Below are 16,976 nucleotides of genomic sequence, written 5' to 3'. Positions count from 1 at the left end.
TTAGCTTCATTAACAATTCCAAAGTAAAACAATTTTCCCTACCCAGTTTGATTACTATATTGTTCCCACCAGTATGTGCCACCACCTGCCCAAAGAGCAATGTGCAACCCTCACAGTTAAAGACAAAGAAATATGTTACTCCACTTAATTATTTTTGTAGGCTAGTGTTTCTGTTTGATATTATTAATAATGTGAAAATCTCAGTGAGATTTACTTTAGTACCCAACCTAGTTCTGGCAACTATGTTTTGAAAATGACCTTGGCCAAATCATAAATATACCACATAAAACAGTTATTGTAAAAATATTACTACAAATGCAATTGTGAATTGTTTTATTAGCCAGTACAATCATTACAATAAAATCAGATGTCTAGAAATGTATAACATTGATTCCATTTCAAGTAAAATGTATTTCAACATGTGATTAATTTTAGATGACATTCATAATACATATTTGCAGATGAATTCAGTGGTTAAACCTCAAGACAAACATATGGGCATCAAAAATTAAAAACATTTATTATTCCCAGCCCTTATGTAAATATGATTGTACATATACCTTAGTGCATATTTTATTAATATTTGTAATACAAATCCAATAAAGAACAAATAATTATAATAAATACAAATATAATTATATTCATGATATGGTGAATTTAACCCCCAAATGATACAAAATACTCCAATGTGCAAAATAAATCTAGATATGTGCTTTCTGTAAAAGAGGGTTAAAGTTGCAAAATACAGGACTATACAGTACAATTTCCGCAAAAGCTCTATAGATTTAAAAGATACAGTCCAGATCCCCAGTTTGAGCAATAAAGTTAACAATCACTTTGTTTCTATATGCATGTAATATACCAAATGATTACACTTTTAAACTTAATGGACACAAAATTATGGCTTTTTTGTGTGCTTTTGGGTCACGTGCATTCACACACAGTAAACTTCATGTCAGCACATACAATGGATTTACAGATAAGATGACAAGATGAAAACGTAAGGCCTCAATTTTGGTTCAATCTCCGTTACTATTTAAAATGCATGATGTACTATTGAAAACATCCACCTTCTCAATTTAGGGTTAGGATTAGGGTCAGAGTATGACAGAGGCATGGTCATGGTCAGATGACTGATCTGAGGCCTGTGAGGGATCGTCGCTTGTAGATGTAATGGACTGACCATCCTCTCTCACCTCGCCCATGCTTTGTACAAAAGCACCAATGGGGACGTTCATAGCTCTCCCAATGCCTGAATCTGATGACATTCTCCGGTCCTCCCTGCTATAACTTCTCTCTAAATCCCTTGGCATGAGGGCACAAATTCTCATCACAGCTGTGCTGCCTTCTTGAGATTCAATGCTGAAGGCAGGGGAAAGGGGATTCTTGAACTTACTCGCAAACGTGTGCAGGACAGTTCCGCTGAGAACATTAAAGAACTGCAGTCTACCCTTTTTGAAGTCAAGGAAGACTCCCAGCCGTTCTATCACTGACTCTCTAATCATGATGGTGTCATCATTGTGCAGGGCTGCCAGCGAGTCCCCATCCATCTGCAGAGCCCATGACAGCCTGTCTTGGCCCAGAGCCTGCTGGAAACCCTTCTTCAACCAGCCCTGATCTACCACACCTACAGTCCAGCGTCCTGTGTTCCTTACATTCACTTCCCAGTAGTGACTCCCCTCAGTAAAGGACTGGGAAGCCAGAACATTGGCCACAGTCTCTTTTTGCTTCCTTTTTTGCCTTTTGTTGGGGTAAAGCGATACGCCGTATTGCACCATGGTCTTGTCTCCAGAAATCCTCAGGTGTTCATGAGTTCTACTATCATCAAAAGTGATATTCTCTCCAACTGTAAGCACAAAGGAGAAACAAATTGCATTCTTGTTCAATACCAACACCAATGTCTCATGCTAAATCTCAAAACCTTTTAATGACTGAATTATTTCGAATTATACTGTGAGGCAAATGCACACCATCTAGTCTGGTGGAATGACATATGACTACAAAAAGAGGCGGGTGGTAAGTGTCCCTTACATTCCCATGGCCGGGGCAGCAGATCCTTGTTCATTTGCACAATCCTTGAAATGGAATCTTCAAGAGCCTTCAGTCTTCTGTTGTCAAACGTTATTACATCCAAAAAGTTTCTGTGATAATCTTCTATTTCTTCAATTCTATTGGATAAACAGAATTCAGAAACATGGGAGATTGATAAGGAAAACATGGCAAGAAAATATTTTGTTTACTAAGTACGGAAACACTAAAATACATTTATTCTGGTTTTCCTTTCAATTGTGATAACATTAAATCCAAATATTTATATGCACAATTTATTCAACCAGAGATCTATTCTATGCATCTATTCATCTTCAAAAATGTTTGAACAAAAGATTCTTCTTATAAAATTATGATATATAATTGATTTTATATTTGAATTATCATGCTAGCTTTTACAGACATAATTCAGCCAAAATGAATGTATTATAAAGTTTGTTTGTAGTATATGCATCAGCATCAGCTTCATTACACATAAAACACATAAAATGAACAGTAACATGTGAACATATAGCCTATTGTTTTAAGAATTCTACCAAAATTCTACAATGTCATAGATATGTTGTCAGAACATTATACCAAAGCTTGGCTCAAGCTACAATAAAAAACAAGAAAAGATGCATGATTAAATTAAGACTTACCCTGCATCCACTTCCTCAATCTTCTGTGAAATAAGAAAAAAATAATTTTAGCTAAGAGCTGAACAAAAAACCTTTTAAATGTTTTGTGACAGTAAAAGTGAGGATTAAAAAATTGGGTAATTCCATACAGTAAATTTAGTTTACATGTAAACTTTTAGTTAAGCCTGAGGGGTCAGGAGCTGTTGGCATGTTTATATGTAAATGTGACCACACATCTTTACAAAAATATTTTGGACAGAAAACTACATTTTTTTAGTTCCTTCACATTCATTTCTCCATTGCTTGTGTTGAAAACAAGCTATTTGCTGAGGAATATGGCACACGGCACAGTATACAAACACTTTGATTCAGAAAGGGGTATCACCCCTGTATCTTGCTAGATGAGAGATAAGTGATCTACATAGAAGAATTGGTTGCGTATGAAGAAGGGAAAAGCCTCACCATGATTATGGTAGCATCATCTGTGTCCTGCGTTCTTTGGAGCTGTTTCACAGTCTGCTGAACGGATTTCTTCTTCTCCTCGTATTCTTCCCCAAATCGAACTAGTTGATCCATGTCCTGAATCATGCTCTGGTTCAGGGCCTGTATCAGCAGGAACGCCTGCTGCATATTCTGATCCATCAGTTCCCGTATCTCCCGGTACTGCTCTGCTACATTTTCTTTTGCCACGGCGAACATCTCCTGCAGCAAAAAATAAGATGCACTGTTAGTCAGAAGGTCCACAGTCACCAATTTGTTACAGTCATTTTCATGTCACTGCTCCTTTAAGACATAATTGTTACACTGTAGACTGGCTCTAATTGATACAAGGCCAAAGATGAATTGTCTAGGTTCTGAGGATGTCAGAATGCATGGTATCTGTTTTCTTTGCTTCTTTTACATTCTCAGTAATATACGTGTTCTTTGGCTCGCACAAACTCATGTATGAGGTAGCTGTGAGACCTAGCTACAATATGATCTGTTACTATTATAATAAAAAAGTATTTTGAGTGAGGAGATTGCCGTGGGCATTCTTCATTTACCATCTCAGGCAGTAGAAGATCAAGAAATAGTATTTGTTTCCATTAACTATCAGAACTTTCACATAACTTGTCTATCTGACAATGAACAAAAAGTTTAGGAGTAAAAATTGTTTGGAAAAAGAAATATTTTTCAGATGTAAGGCTAAAGCTCTTGAAATTGAAATAACCATCTGAAGAGAACAGCAAATAGGAATGTCTGAAGAATTCAATTTCTTACCTCAAGTTCATTCTTCGCTTTAGCCACCTGAGATTTGATAGCAGTCTGCTTCATCAGGCTAGTCTTAAGGCTTTTCACTCGTTTTTTTACTGCCTCCTATAAAAACACAGGGCATTGCATATTAAGTTGGTTTTTATAGCTAACATTTAACTGTGCGTTTTTCACCTTCTGTAACCAACTGTAGGTTTATGTCTTCCTGAAAGTCACATAAAACTCATAATTTCAAAGAAACAGCCTTCATATATGATCAACACAGATACCATTTATAACGGAAAATATAACCGTCATCAGCAAATATCAAACAACAAAAAGTAACATTACCTCAAAACGAGTTAATCAACGCGTTTTCAAAAACGATTTTAGATGTGTTTGTGTGCATTCATATAGTATATGAACTGGCTAGTACTGAATGTAAATGGCGAAATACTTACGATCTGTAATTCAAAGCCGCTCTTCAGCGTATCAAATTCATGCTTGTGATGACTGCGGTCGGTCAGGCAGGTGCCACAGACCGTCACCTCGCAGTCTTTGCAGTAGACGACCACAGCATTTCCATGAATGCTGCATGTGCCGGAGAAATCACTTGATGTTGAAGATGACGATGAAGATGAAGACAGTGTATCAGACATCTTTCCGCCGATGTTGCGTGTTTTTGTCAGCGCCTCAACTGCCGCCAAACGCTCTGTGAGCTATTTATGCCCCGTGATTTCTTGTCCCTCCCTCAAACAACGCGGAAGTTTTGCAGACCGAATGCGAAGAGCATTTGCATGTCAGAGAATTACAAAGGAAAAGTCATCCAGGAAATCCAGTAAATTTGGCATTGTGTTGCGCATGGCGATTTGGTAGGCAAAGAAACTATATGACTTTTGTTGCACACGCTAATGGTCTCTCTCATAATCTCGGGCAATACGGTCATATAGCCCCCAATAATTTGGGCTATATGACCGTATTGCAGTCCGAAGCCCTGGGGTCCCATAATTGTATGCTTGGCGAAAAATTAAAGGGTGACCTATAGCGTGCAGACACGAGTTTTTTTTTTTTTTTGTCCAACCACGCTTTATAATGGGCAAGATGCGTGATCTAAGTTTTACCATATATTGTTTGTGCCAGATGGGGTGGTTCCAGCACAGAAGCAGCTTCTCTCCTGGGATTTTCACGCATTTACAATCTGTATAAAATGTATTGTATTATGGAGGGTGCTATTAGATACAATAATTCTCAGTTTAGACAAATATGTGATTCCCCTTGGTTCTGACACAGGCCAAGTCTCGCATAATACAGGCATCTCAATTCCGTAGTTATTTATCTCTGGGTCTGCATTCTGGTCATGCCAGTAAATAGAAAGGATCGCTCTTTGAGTGCCCAGTCTTGTCTTTGGATTGACCCATGTATTATAGTTTAGGTTTTTCTTCATTTTTTTTTTTTTTTTTTTAATTGTTGCTTTCATATTCTCTTTTGATACATGATGCATTACAACCATTTTGTAATGATTCATGATGTCTCAGGCAACAGGACATTTTGTCCCCGCATTACAGCTGCCCACCTTAGCGTGATCCTTGCCTGATCTGGCTGGCGGCAGCCCAGCTGCACAATGCTGTCTTACGCGAATGTTAAAGGAGTACCATGGTGGTTGAACGTGACACTTCCCAGTTGTCTTCAGGCAACAACAAAACAAATGTGCATAATTTTTTAATTCTTCAGTCATTTTAATACACTTTAAAACGTATTTTTCTAAGCCTAAATTTCCCACGATAAAAATTCACCCGAACCGTCTGGGCGTGGTAATGATAACTGTCAGTTAGCTATGATTGACAGACCGTGCCCCGTTTCCATAGCTACCCCCATGATACGCGCTCTCTTTGGGAGACTGAATTTTCACAAGCTAGCTAGCTTAGTAGGGCTAGTATATCAAGTATCGGTAGATAGCTAAGGTAAGGACGTTGACTTATATCCAATTATAATTTTTGATATCTAGCTAGCCAAGTTAAGATAAAAGCACAACTATAACGTCCTCATAAAACCAAACTAGCAAGCTAACGTTATCGATAACATTGTCTTATGAAAGCAAACCTCCTAGCTAGCTAACGTTAGCTAGCTAGCTAAATGAATATAACCAGAAATAATCTAAAGGCACTCTAATTTAAGTGAACCTAACGTTAGTCAAATATTTGCATTGTCTGAACAGCAGGACGGTGTGTGCTGTCAGATTTCTTTACGGGGCGTGGAAATGGGAGTAGTTACTGTATTAGTGACGTAGCAAAATGACAACTTTCTCAACCGGTTGAAAATAGGACGATGAATTTAAAACGCATATTTCTCCAAAAATACAGAACGGACATATTTAATACTTTGCTCATTGTGTTTCTTCAATGCCTCTTGTGCAAATAGCACATAAAACCGAGAAAGTGTGAAAATCACCATGGTACTCCTTTAACATTACATGTAAACTTGTGTTAACCACATATGTTTTAAGAGAACATTTGAATGGCATTACTTTTCTCATCTCAAAATAAAGCATCTTTTGTTTTCTAGTGTTGCCTACTATTGCAGATATGAATGACTAATTGCACCAAGACGTTTCGCATAGACGAGTTCAAAGAAGCTTTTTAGCTTGTGTCAGGGTGGGCTAACGCGGACCCAAATGGACCCAAACGCGTCAAAACACTAAAAATCCACAGAGTAAAAGCAAAACCAGGACTGTTGCTTTTAAATTAAAACCCAAAAAATGGAACAAAAACGAAGCCGCGCAGAGCAAGTCAAAAAAGGACAAAGGTTCTTACTGCGCAAAAACGGAGAAAATGCAGGAAAAAAAAAAAACCAATGGAAAAAAAAAAAAACCAATGCAAAAACACAACACGGGCAGGGAAGAAGACACTCACGGCAAAACACTGAGTCACAAGAAGGAGCACAAACCGAAACACAATCCAATACGCAGACAAAAAACAAACAAGGATTCAGCACCTGAGTTAAGGAGAAGGGAACTTAAATAGATACGACACTGACGAGACACAGGAGGGCACAATGAACAATCAGGCCACAGAGAGGGAAGGGAAAACGAGACAACCTAAAAACAATAATAGAATAATTGAAAACAATAATACAATTAGACGGGGTACAGGGACAGAACAAAAAACTGAAGTGCCGCTATCTGACGGGCCAAAAACGGAAAAGGAAACAGACCACAGAACCATGACGTTTTGCTTTTGCAATTGTAAGTAAACCTTAAAGGAGTACCATGGTGGTTGAACGTGACACTTCTTAGTTGTCTTCAGGCAACAACAAAACAAATGTGCATAATTTTTTTATTCTTCAGTCATTTCAATGTACTTTAAAACGTATTTTTCTAAGCCTAAATTTCCCACTATAAAAATTCACCCGAACCGTCTGGGCGTGGTAATGAGAACCGTCAGTTAGCTATGATTGACAGACCGTGCCCCGTTACCATAGCTACCCCCATGATACGCTCTCTCTTTGGGAGACTGAATTTTCACAAGCTAGCTAGCTTAGTAGTATATCAAGTATCGATAGATAGCTAAGGTAAGGACGTTGACATATATCCAATTATAATTTTTGCTATCTAGCTAGCCAAGTTAAGATAAAAGCACAACTATAACGTCTTCATAAAAGCAAACTAGCAAGCTAACGTTATCGATAACATTGCCTCATGAAAGCAAACCTCCTAGCTAGCTAACGTTAGCTAGCTAGCTAAATGAATATAACCAGAAATAATCTAAAGGCACTCTAATATAAGTGAACCTAACGTTAGTCAAATATTTGCATTGTCTAAACAGCAGGACGGTGTGTCCTGTCAGATTTCTTTACGGGGCGTGGAAATGGGAGTGGTTACTGTATTCGTGACGTAGAAAATTCTCAACCGGTTGAAAATAGGACGATGAATTTAAAACGCATATTTCTCAAAAAATACAGAACGGACATATTTAATACTTTGCTCATTGTGTTTCTTCAATGCCTCTTGTGCAAATAGCACATAAAACCGAGAAAGTGTGAAAATCACCATGGTACTCCTTTAACATAAATAAAGTATTAAGAATTTGTTTAAATGTGTACATGAACGCTGCCTTGGTCACAAGATTCAGCACAAGATGTTCTGCTAAAATTCACCTCCATGCCAGATTTCCACTCCTTTGCGTGTAGGGCTGTTAATTCTACAATGCTCACATACGCACATATGAAACACACAAATACATGTATACTGCTGTTCACTCGCACACGCACATACAAAATACTCACACACAAGTGAAACATTTGTACATTCATATTTGAAACTTTCCTGCATATATGTATACAACTGTAAACTCACGCATAAATGTGATCTCTCTCTCCCATCCTAATTTGTAATGAACTGAATTGTTCAACCCCAGTGGACTCACAAACTGACTTCTGTCAGGACCACTGTCAGCAAAGTAGAACTTTATTGACAATAAAGGCAATACAGTTATGTTTGGGGTTAGGCTCTGTTCTGGAGCTCTCCCGCCAACCACGCAGCCCGCGTGGATAAGGCCGGGATGCCAGAGCCAAACCCCCCTAGAGGGGTACACACAGAACAGATCCAGCAAGCAAAGCAAGTTCTTAACACATAGGGATGGAGAAATACAAATTCTTAACACATAGGAATGGAGAAATGCAATTCCTTAACACATAGGAATGGAGAAATGCAAATTCTTGACGCATAGGGATGGGGTGGTGGAGGGGATTTACGAAGCAACGTGCAGCAGCTTGCATACAGGAGGAGCAGCCAAATGAGTAGAGGGAGCCTGTTTAAGTAGACCGCCCTGTTAGTGAATGTACTGTGATAGGCGAACATCACTCAGCTGAGCCATCAGCTGATTCAGCCGGAGCACTTGACTCTCGTGGCCTGCCAGAACTACGTGATGCTCCATTTTTGTGGATGATAAAAACGTTCATTGCCAGAATGAAACCAGAATGAACTGAAAAGAGTTACAACTGGGTAAAAAGCGAGTGGGGATTTGGATGTGGCTGATGTTTCTCAAACACATTGTTCAACCCATTAAATGACCACTGAATCTTGAAAGGGACATTTTTACATGTAAAACAAATGGTAAGATTGTATATTTATTACATATTTAGTCACCGATATTGATAGTAGAATGACATGATATAATTACACAAATGCCTTGTTTATTTCACTATTCAGTGAACAGTTTTTCACCACTATATTGGCATACCTTTGGGCTATTGTTGGCTTTTATCATGTTTCTGTAACAGAATGCAAATTTTTGGGGGTGAAAGAATATTTTTATGAAACCCCAGGTAGATGCTATTGCCCAATGTGTCACAAGTTGCAGATGGACAGGGAAGGTGGTGCTTGTTAAATGGATGAACTACACAACAATGATGGCACATAACCTCTGTATTTGGCTTAGTTGTTGTATATCCTCTACTAATAAAGCTAGAATGCCAGTTTGTTGTTTTCACTCATTGTTAACATTGCACTGAATGTTAGAGTTGAGTAATCTCAGGACACTGACATCCTGGCAACTAGGGAGCTTGTACAAAGGGATTAAATAGTGCGGCACAACTATGAACTCTGCAGTTTACCATGAATAAAGCGTTATATACAATCACACAGTCTGGTCCATAATTTTTTTATGCACTTAGAAATAATCAGTGTTGAGGAAACTACTCTGAAAGCGTTGTTGTACAAACTACTTTACACTGAAAGTAGTTGAAATACAGCAAAGTTACCAAAAGAAAAATGTAGCTTGCGGCACTACAAGTACTGAAATGTAGTTGAAACTACTTTGTAAAAAAAAAAAAAAATCTTTTTCATGACATGAGTTTGACAATGCCTTCTTTTTGCACACAGAGAGAACCAGTAGTGTGTGGCAATTCCCGTTGACCATTGACAGCAGTAGTGCAGCAAAGTGCTTCTCAATAACAAGAATTAGAGGGAAAGGAGAGCAAGAGGAGGTAATATATGGTCAACGGGGTTTGGAAAAAAATTTCAGGCTAAAAGTAGTTTGTAGTACCTGTAGTTAACTACATCTCAAAATGACAAGTAAATAACTACTATAACCACTGCACAAATTTGAATGTAGTTGAATTACCAGCGAACTTTACATAAATCAAGGAGCCAATAAATAATTGAAGTCTTTATACGAGTCATATAAAACTATATAAATTCTTTTTTTGGTGTCAGAGGTCAGTGGTACATGACACACTGCTGGAGTGCAGTCTTTACCAATACCTTGTACAATCTCTTGGAGAAAACAGTGATGGGTCTATCTAGTTCAGTGGTCTTAGTCTTTAATGGCAACCGAGTCCATGTTCATCTGGTTGGATGATCTAGTCTATGACCCAAGAGTTTCTTATTCAGTCATCCACAATCAAAACAATGTCTCCAGACACAAAGTTACACGACACGTGACCACTTCTGCTATTTATGGAGCTCAGGTAAATACACCCTTGCCCAACGTTTCCAAAGAGGTCAGCCATATACCAGATCTGCTTCTGAGGGTGTGGCGATCCTTCTCATGGAAAAGTCCAGGTGGTAGTCCTCAGTAGCAGAAAATTATTTGGGGTAAGCATCCAGGTGATTTGGGTTGCTTAAGGGTGTAGTGATATGCTGAAATGAATTTGTCTGCTTCACAAAGTAGTGTCTAAAGGTTCTCCTCGTTCAAAATCTTAGATCTGATTAAGAGTTCTCATACCCCTCCATGGTCTGAGCCACTTGGGGGTTAAATATCTATCTTAAGGGGTTCTATTCACTGATGGTTTCCTGAGTGCTAGCTCTGCCCCAATGAATTTGGTTCTGTTATCAGAGCTCAGCTCCAAAACGTGACTTCTTGTTATGATGAAGCAGCAATAAGCATTACTGAGAGTCTGTGTCTAATTATGCTACTGAAGGGCAGTTTACAGAAGAAAAACCCAAAGAAAAACACACTGTTTGCTGTGTTGACATGGAGTCAGCAGGGTCTGATGAAAGTGCTCATTTACAAAACATCCTTCTGGATCGGCGTTATTTAAAACTTATGTTCTCCATAATCATGTTTTGCATTGATGGAAAGCCGATGTCATGGGCAATAAGTTGGTGTCTTTGGTGGTGGGGTGCTGAAAAAATCTTGATACCTATGAGTCAACTCCTAGCCAGATACAAACATTAACCCAGTGTGGTATGCTCGCAGAGATAGCACAGGCAGGATCATTAATGTACTGTTTTGGTATTGTTGTCTTCATTTGATGACTTGGTTTTATCTTTGAATTTATAAGAGGAAAGGTGCAATGGCCAACTGTAAATTTTGGTGGAGGAGGAATAATGGTCTGGGGCTGTTTTTCCTGGTTTGGGTTAGGCCCATTAGTTCCAGTGAAGGGAAATCTTAATGCTACAGCATACAATGACATTCTAGAGAATTCTGTGCTTCCAACTTTGTGGCCATAGTTTGGGGAAGACCTTTTCCTGTTTCAGCATGACAATACCCTTGTGCACAAAGCAAGGTCCGTAAAGACATGGTTTGCTGAGGTTGGTGGGGAAGAACTTGACTGGCCTACACAGAGCCCTGACCTCTACCCCATAAAATATCTTTGGGATGAATTGGAATGGCGACTGCAAAGCAGGTCTTATGACCAACATCAGTGCCCAAGTGACCAACCAATGCTCTTGTGGCTGAATAGAAGTGAATCCCCACAGCCATGTTCCAGAATCTACAGGAAAGCCTTCCCAGAAGACTGAAAGCTGTTACAGCAGCAAAAGGCCATTGGTTTGGAATGCGATGTTCAACAAGCACATATGGGTGTGATGTTCAGGTGTCCACATACATATATACACTACATTTCCAAAAGTAAAACAATTTTCCCTATTTTCCTCCCCAATTTAATTACCATATTGTTCCCACCAGCATGTGCTACCACCTACCCAAACAGCAATGTGCCACCCTCTCATTGCAGCACAGTCAAAGACAAAGAAATATGTTGCCCCACTTATTTGTTTTTGTAGTGTTTCTGTTTGATATTATTAAATTGAATGTGAAAATCCCACTGAGGATTTACTTTAGTACCCAACCTAGTTCTGGCAACACTATAATGAAAATGGCCTTGGCCAAAGTATACTACATAAAACGGTTATTGTAAAAACATTAATACAAATGGAATTGTGGATTAAACATTTTATTAGTTAGTAGTCATTATAAGAAACTCTGATGTCAAGCACGTCATAACATTTATTTCAAGTAAAATTTATTTCAACGTGATTAATTTTAGATGACATTCATAATACATTTACAGATTTATTCAGTAGTTAGATCTCAAATCAAATATATGAGCATCAAATATTAAAACACTGATTATTCTCAACCCTCATTTTAAGAGTTGTTATATTAATCTGATTGTATACATTCCTTTGTGAATATTTTATTAATATCTGTAATAAAAATCAAATAAAGAACAAATATGAATCAATAAATATAAATTAAATTAATTATGTTTGATACAGTGAATTTAACACACAAATTATATGAAATGCCCTTTAATAAATGTGCTAAATAAATATAAATATAAGCTTTCTGTAAGAGAGGCTTAAAGTCACAAAATATAAAAGCTGTAAGCTTCCTCAAAAGCTCTACGGACTTAAATGACACATAATACAGTCCAGTTCTCCAGTTTGAACAATAAAGTTAACCATCACTTTGTTTCTATGTAATAATTATTCAACTTTTAAACTTAATGGATGCTAAATTATGGCTTTTTTTGTGTGGTGGGTCACATGTGATCACACTCACAGTAAACTTCATGTCAGCATATACTATAGATTTACAGATAAGATAAGAAGAAAACATGAATTGGACTCAATCTTACTGCGTTCCCATTTAAAATTAAAATGCCTGGTATACTATTGAAAACAGCCAAATTTTCTATTTAGCATTAAGGTCAGCGTATGTGGTCATGGTCAGACGACTGATCTGAGGCCTGTGAGGGATCGTCGCTTGTAGATGTAATGGACTGACCGTCCTCTCTAAACTCGCCCATGCTTCGTTCAAAAGCATCAGTTCATAGCTCTCTCAAGGCCTGAATCTGATGACATTCTCCGGTCCTCCCTGCTATAACTTCTCTCCAAATCCTTCGGCATGAGGGCACAAAGCCTCATCACAGCTGTGCTGCCTTCTTGAGATTCAATGCTGAAGGCAGGGAAAAGGGGATTCTTGAACTTACCCGCAAACGTGTGCAGGACAGTTCCGCTGAGAACATTAAAGAACTGCAGTCTACCCTTTTTGAAGTCAAGGAAGACTCCTAGCCGTTCTATCACTGACTCTCTGATCATGATGGTGTCGTCATTGTGCAGGGCTGCCAGCGAGTCCCCATCCATCTGCAGAGCCCATGACAGCCTGTCTTGGCCCAGAGCCTGCTGGACACCCTTCTTCAACCAGCCCTGATCTACCACACCTACAGTCCAGCGTCCTGTGTTCCTTACATTCACTTCCCAGTAGTGACTCCCCTCAGTAAAGGACTGGGAAGCCAGAACATTGGCCACGGTCTCTTTTTGCTTCCTTTTTTGCCTTTTGTTTGGGTAAAGCGATACGCCGTATTGCACCATGGTCTTGTCTCCAGAAATCCTCAGGTGTTCATGAGTTTCACTATCATTAAAAGTGATATTCTCTCCAACTGTAAGCACAAAGGAGAAACAAATCGCATTCTTGTTCAATACCAATACCAATGTCTCATGCTAAATCCCGAAACCTTTTAATGACTGAATTATTTCGAATTATACTGTGAGGCAAATGCACACCATCTAGTCTGGTGGAATGACATATGACTACAGAAAGAGGCGGGTGGTAAGTGTCCCTTACATTCCCATGGCCGGGGCAGCAGATCCTTGTTCTTTTGCACAATCTTTGAAATGGAATCTTCAAGAGCCTTCAGTCTTCTGTTGTCAAACGTTATTACATCCAAAAAGTTTCTGTGATAATCTTCTATTTCTTCAATTCTATTGGAAAAACAGAATTCAGAAACATGGGAGATTGATGAGGAAACATGGCAAAAAATGATTTTATTTATTTAGTATGAATGAAAGAAAAAACAACATTAATTTTGGTTTTCCTTTCAACTGTGATAACATTAAATCAAATTATTTATGTGCACCATTTATTCAACCAGAGATCTATTCAATGCATTTATTATTCTTTGAAAATGCTTGAACAAAAGATTCTTCTTATAAAATATGATATATAATTGGCTTTGACTTATTATATTTGAATTAACATGCTAGCTTTTATAGACAGAATTCAGCCAAAATTTATTATAAAGTTTGTTTCTAGAATATGCATCAATATTAGGTTCATTCCATGAATGAAATGTAACAGTAACAACTGAACATGAGTGTTTGAAGAATTCTACCATAATTATACAATGTCATATATATATATATATATATATGTTGTCAGAACATTATACCAAAGCTTGGCTCAAGCTACAATAAAAAACAAGAAAGGACGCATGATGAAATTGATTACATTAAGACTTACCCTGTTTCCACTTCATCAATCTTCTGTGAAATTAGAAAAAAAAAGAATTTTAGCTAAGAGCTGAAAAAATCACGTTTATATTCTGTGACAGTAAAAGTGAGGCTTAAATAATTAGGCAATTCCATACAGTAAATGTAGTTTACATGTAGACTTTTAGTTAAGCCTGAGGGGTCAGGAGCTTTTGGCTCATTTACATGTAAATGTGACCACACATCTTTACAGAAATATTTTGGACAGAAAACTACATTTTGTACCCTTTGCATTAATTTGTCCATTACTTATGTTGCAAACAGGCTATTTGCTGAGGAATATGGCACACGGCACAGTATACAAACACTTTGATTCAGAAAGGGGTATCACCCCTGTATCTTGTGAGATGAGAGATAAGTGATCTACATAGAAGAATTGGTTGCATGTGAAAAAGGGAAAAGCCTCACCATGATTATGGTAGCATCATCTGTGTCCTGCGTTCTTTGGAGCTGTTTCACAGTCTGCTGAACGGATTTCTTCTTCTCCTCGTATTCTTCCCCAAATCGAACAAGTTGATCCATGTCCTGAATCATGCTCTGGTTCAGGGCCTCTATCAGCAGGAACGCCTGCTGCATATTCTGATCCATCAGTTCCCGTATCTCCCGGTACTGCTCTGCTACATTTTCTTTTGCCACGGTGAACATCTCCTGCAGCAAACAATAAGATGCACAGTCAGTCAGAAGGTCCAAAGTCACGAATTTGCAACAGTCATTTTCATGTCACTGCTCCTTTAAAACATAATCGGTACACTGTAGACCGGCTCTAATTGAAACAAGCACGGAACCGTCCAGACCCACAGGGCAACTCACTTCCGCAGACACATTTTAGCTGGCACCACCTCTGCGCATGCGTCCGACTAAACGTCTGTGAGTGAGTGAGTACAATTTTCCATGCATAGCCCACGGCGGCAGTCCTGCCTGCGCACCGTGGGAAAAAGGCCAGAGTGGAATTGTCTGGGTTCTGAGGATGTCAGAATGCATGGTATCTTTATCTGCTATATTTCCTTCTTTTACATTCTCAGTAATGTACATGGTCATTTACTCGCACAAACTCATGTATGAGGTAGCTGTGAGACCTGGCTACAATATGATCTATTATAATAAAAAAGTATTTTAAGTGAGGAGATCGTCGTGGGCATTCTTCATTTACCATCTCAGGCAGTAGAAGATCAAGAAAAGGTATTTGCTTCCATTAGGCCTAACTATCAGCACTTTCACATAACTTACATAACGTGTTAAATATGTCTATCTGGCAATTTGAAAAATTCTTAGGAGTAAAAATTTTCTGATAAAAGAAATTATATTTTTCAGATGTAAGGCTAAAGCTCTTGAAATTGAAATAAGCATCTGAGAAGAACAGTAAATAGGAATGTCTGAATGGCTTTTTTTTTCTTACCTCAAGGTCATTCTTCGCTTTAGTCACCTGAGATTTGATAGCAGTTTGCATCATCAGGCTGGTCTTAAGCTTCTTCACTCTTTTTGTCGCTGCCTCCTATAAATACACAGGACATTGCATATTCCGTTTTATATCATTTAACTGTGCGTTTTTCACCTTCTGTAACCAGCTGTAGGTTTATGTCTTCCTGAAAGTCATATAAAACTCATAATTGCAAAGAAATAGCCTTCATATATGATCAACACAGATACCATTTATGACGGAAAATATAACCGTCATCAGCAAATATCAAACAACAAAAAGTAACATTACCTTAAAACGAGTTAATCAACGCGTTTTCAAAAACGTTTTTAGATGTGTTTGTGTGCATTCATATAGGCTAGTATATGAACAGGCTAGTACAAAGAATGTAAAAGGCGAAATACTTACGATCTGTAATTCAAAGCCGCTCTTCAGCGTAACAAAGTCATGCTTGTGATGACTGCGGTCGGTCAGGCAGGTGTCACAGACCATCACTTCACAGTCTCTGCAGTAGACGACCACAGCATTTCCATGAATGCTGCATGCGCCTGAGAAATCACTCGATGTTGAAGACGCGGATGACAGTGACTCAGGCATCTTTCAGGCGAAGTTGTGTGCTCTGATCTGTGTCTCATCTAACTGTGGCTAAAACGCTTCTGTGAGCTAATATGCATGCTTGAACCTCCCGCCTTCGAAGAGAATTCCAATCTAGTTACATCAGAGAATTGGCAGAAAATTCCAATCTAGTTACTGTAAATCAGAGAATTACCAAGAAACAGTTATTTATGCACAGTAAGTTTTTTTGGCAGCTAGGTAGACAGAGAGAACGTGACATTAGGCACACAATTACCAAAACTGGACGGCACTTTTGGGATCAGGTGGAACGGGCAATTCTGAAGGCAAAAAGGGGGTCGTACCAAGTCCTAGATAGGTGTACCTAATAAAGTGGCCGGTGAGTGTATGTAGGCTATTCTGTAAATGCTCTGCTGGTGAATTAGGCCCACTTAGTCTGCATTTTCTACTTTAGGAGAAGTTTCTTAGCCCCAGTGAACCACAATTTGTAGTTTTTCCCAGTGAACATTTTTGTGGTGAATGGTCAGTGGGG

At 38.5% G+C, this 16,976-nt stretch overlaps 2 protein-coding genes across 2 annotated transcripts; both read right to left on the bottom strand.

Moving 5' to 3' along the window:
- Positions 1 to 337: 337 nt before the first annotated feature.
- On the bottom strand, positions 338 to 5,398 carry LOC135252589 (E3 ubiquitin-protein ligase TRIM39-like). Its single transcript, XM_064330836.1, has 6 exons — positions 4,361 to 5,398; positions 3,930 to 4,025; positions 3,132 to 3,371; positions 2,691 to 2,713; positions 2,032 to 2,168; positions 338 to 1,846 (listed from the first exon to the last, which is right to left on the bottom strand). The coding sequence occupies exons 1-6, from the start codon at positions 4,556 to 4,558 to the stop codon at positions 1,098 to 1,100; spliced, it is 1,443 nt and encodes a 480-aa protein (XP_064186906.1). The 5' UTR covers positions 4,559 to 5,398; the 3' UTR covers positions 338 to 1,097.
- Positions 5,399 to 12,879: 7,481 nt separating this feature from the next.
- On the bottom strand, positions 12,880 to 16,976 carry LOC135252588 (E3 ubiquitin-protein ligase TRIM39-like). Its single transcript, XM_064330835.1, has 6 exons — positions 16,280 to 16,976; positions 15,851 to 15,946; positions 14,863 to 15,102; positions 14,426 to 14,448; positions 13,751 to 13,887; positions 12,880 to 13,565 (listed from the first exon to the last, which is right to left on the bottom strand). Exons 1-6 carry the CDS (start codon positions 16,466 to 16,468, stop codon positions 12,949 to 12,951), a joined length of 1,302 nt encoding a protein of 433 aa, XP_064186905.1. The 5' UTR covers positions 16,469 to 16,976; the 3' UTR covers positions 12,880 to 12,948.

This window comes from Anguilla rostrata, chromosome 4, assembly GCF_018555375.3.
Source record: "Anguilla rostrata isolate EN2019 chromosome 4, ASM1855537v3, whole genome shotgun sequence".
In the NCBI taxonomy this organism is placed as follows: Eukaryota; Metazoa; Chordata; class Actinopteri; order Anguilliformes; family Anguillidae; genus Anguilla; species Anguilla rostrata.
Note: the sequence above shows the minus strand (reverse complement) of the source record. Positions and strands in the feature narration are given on the sequence as shown.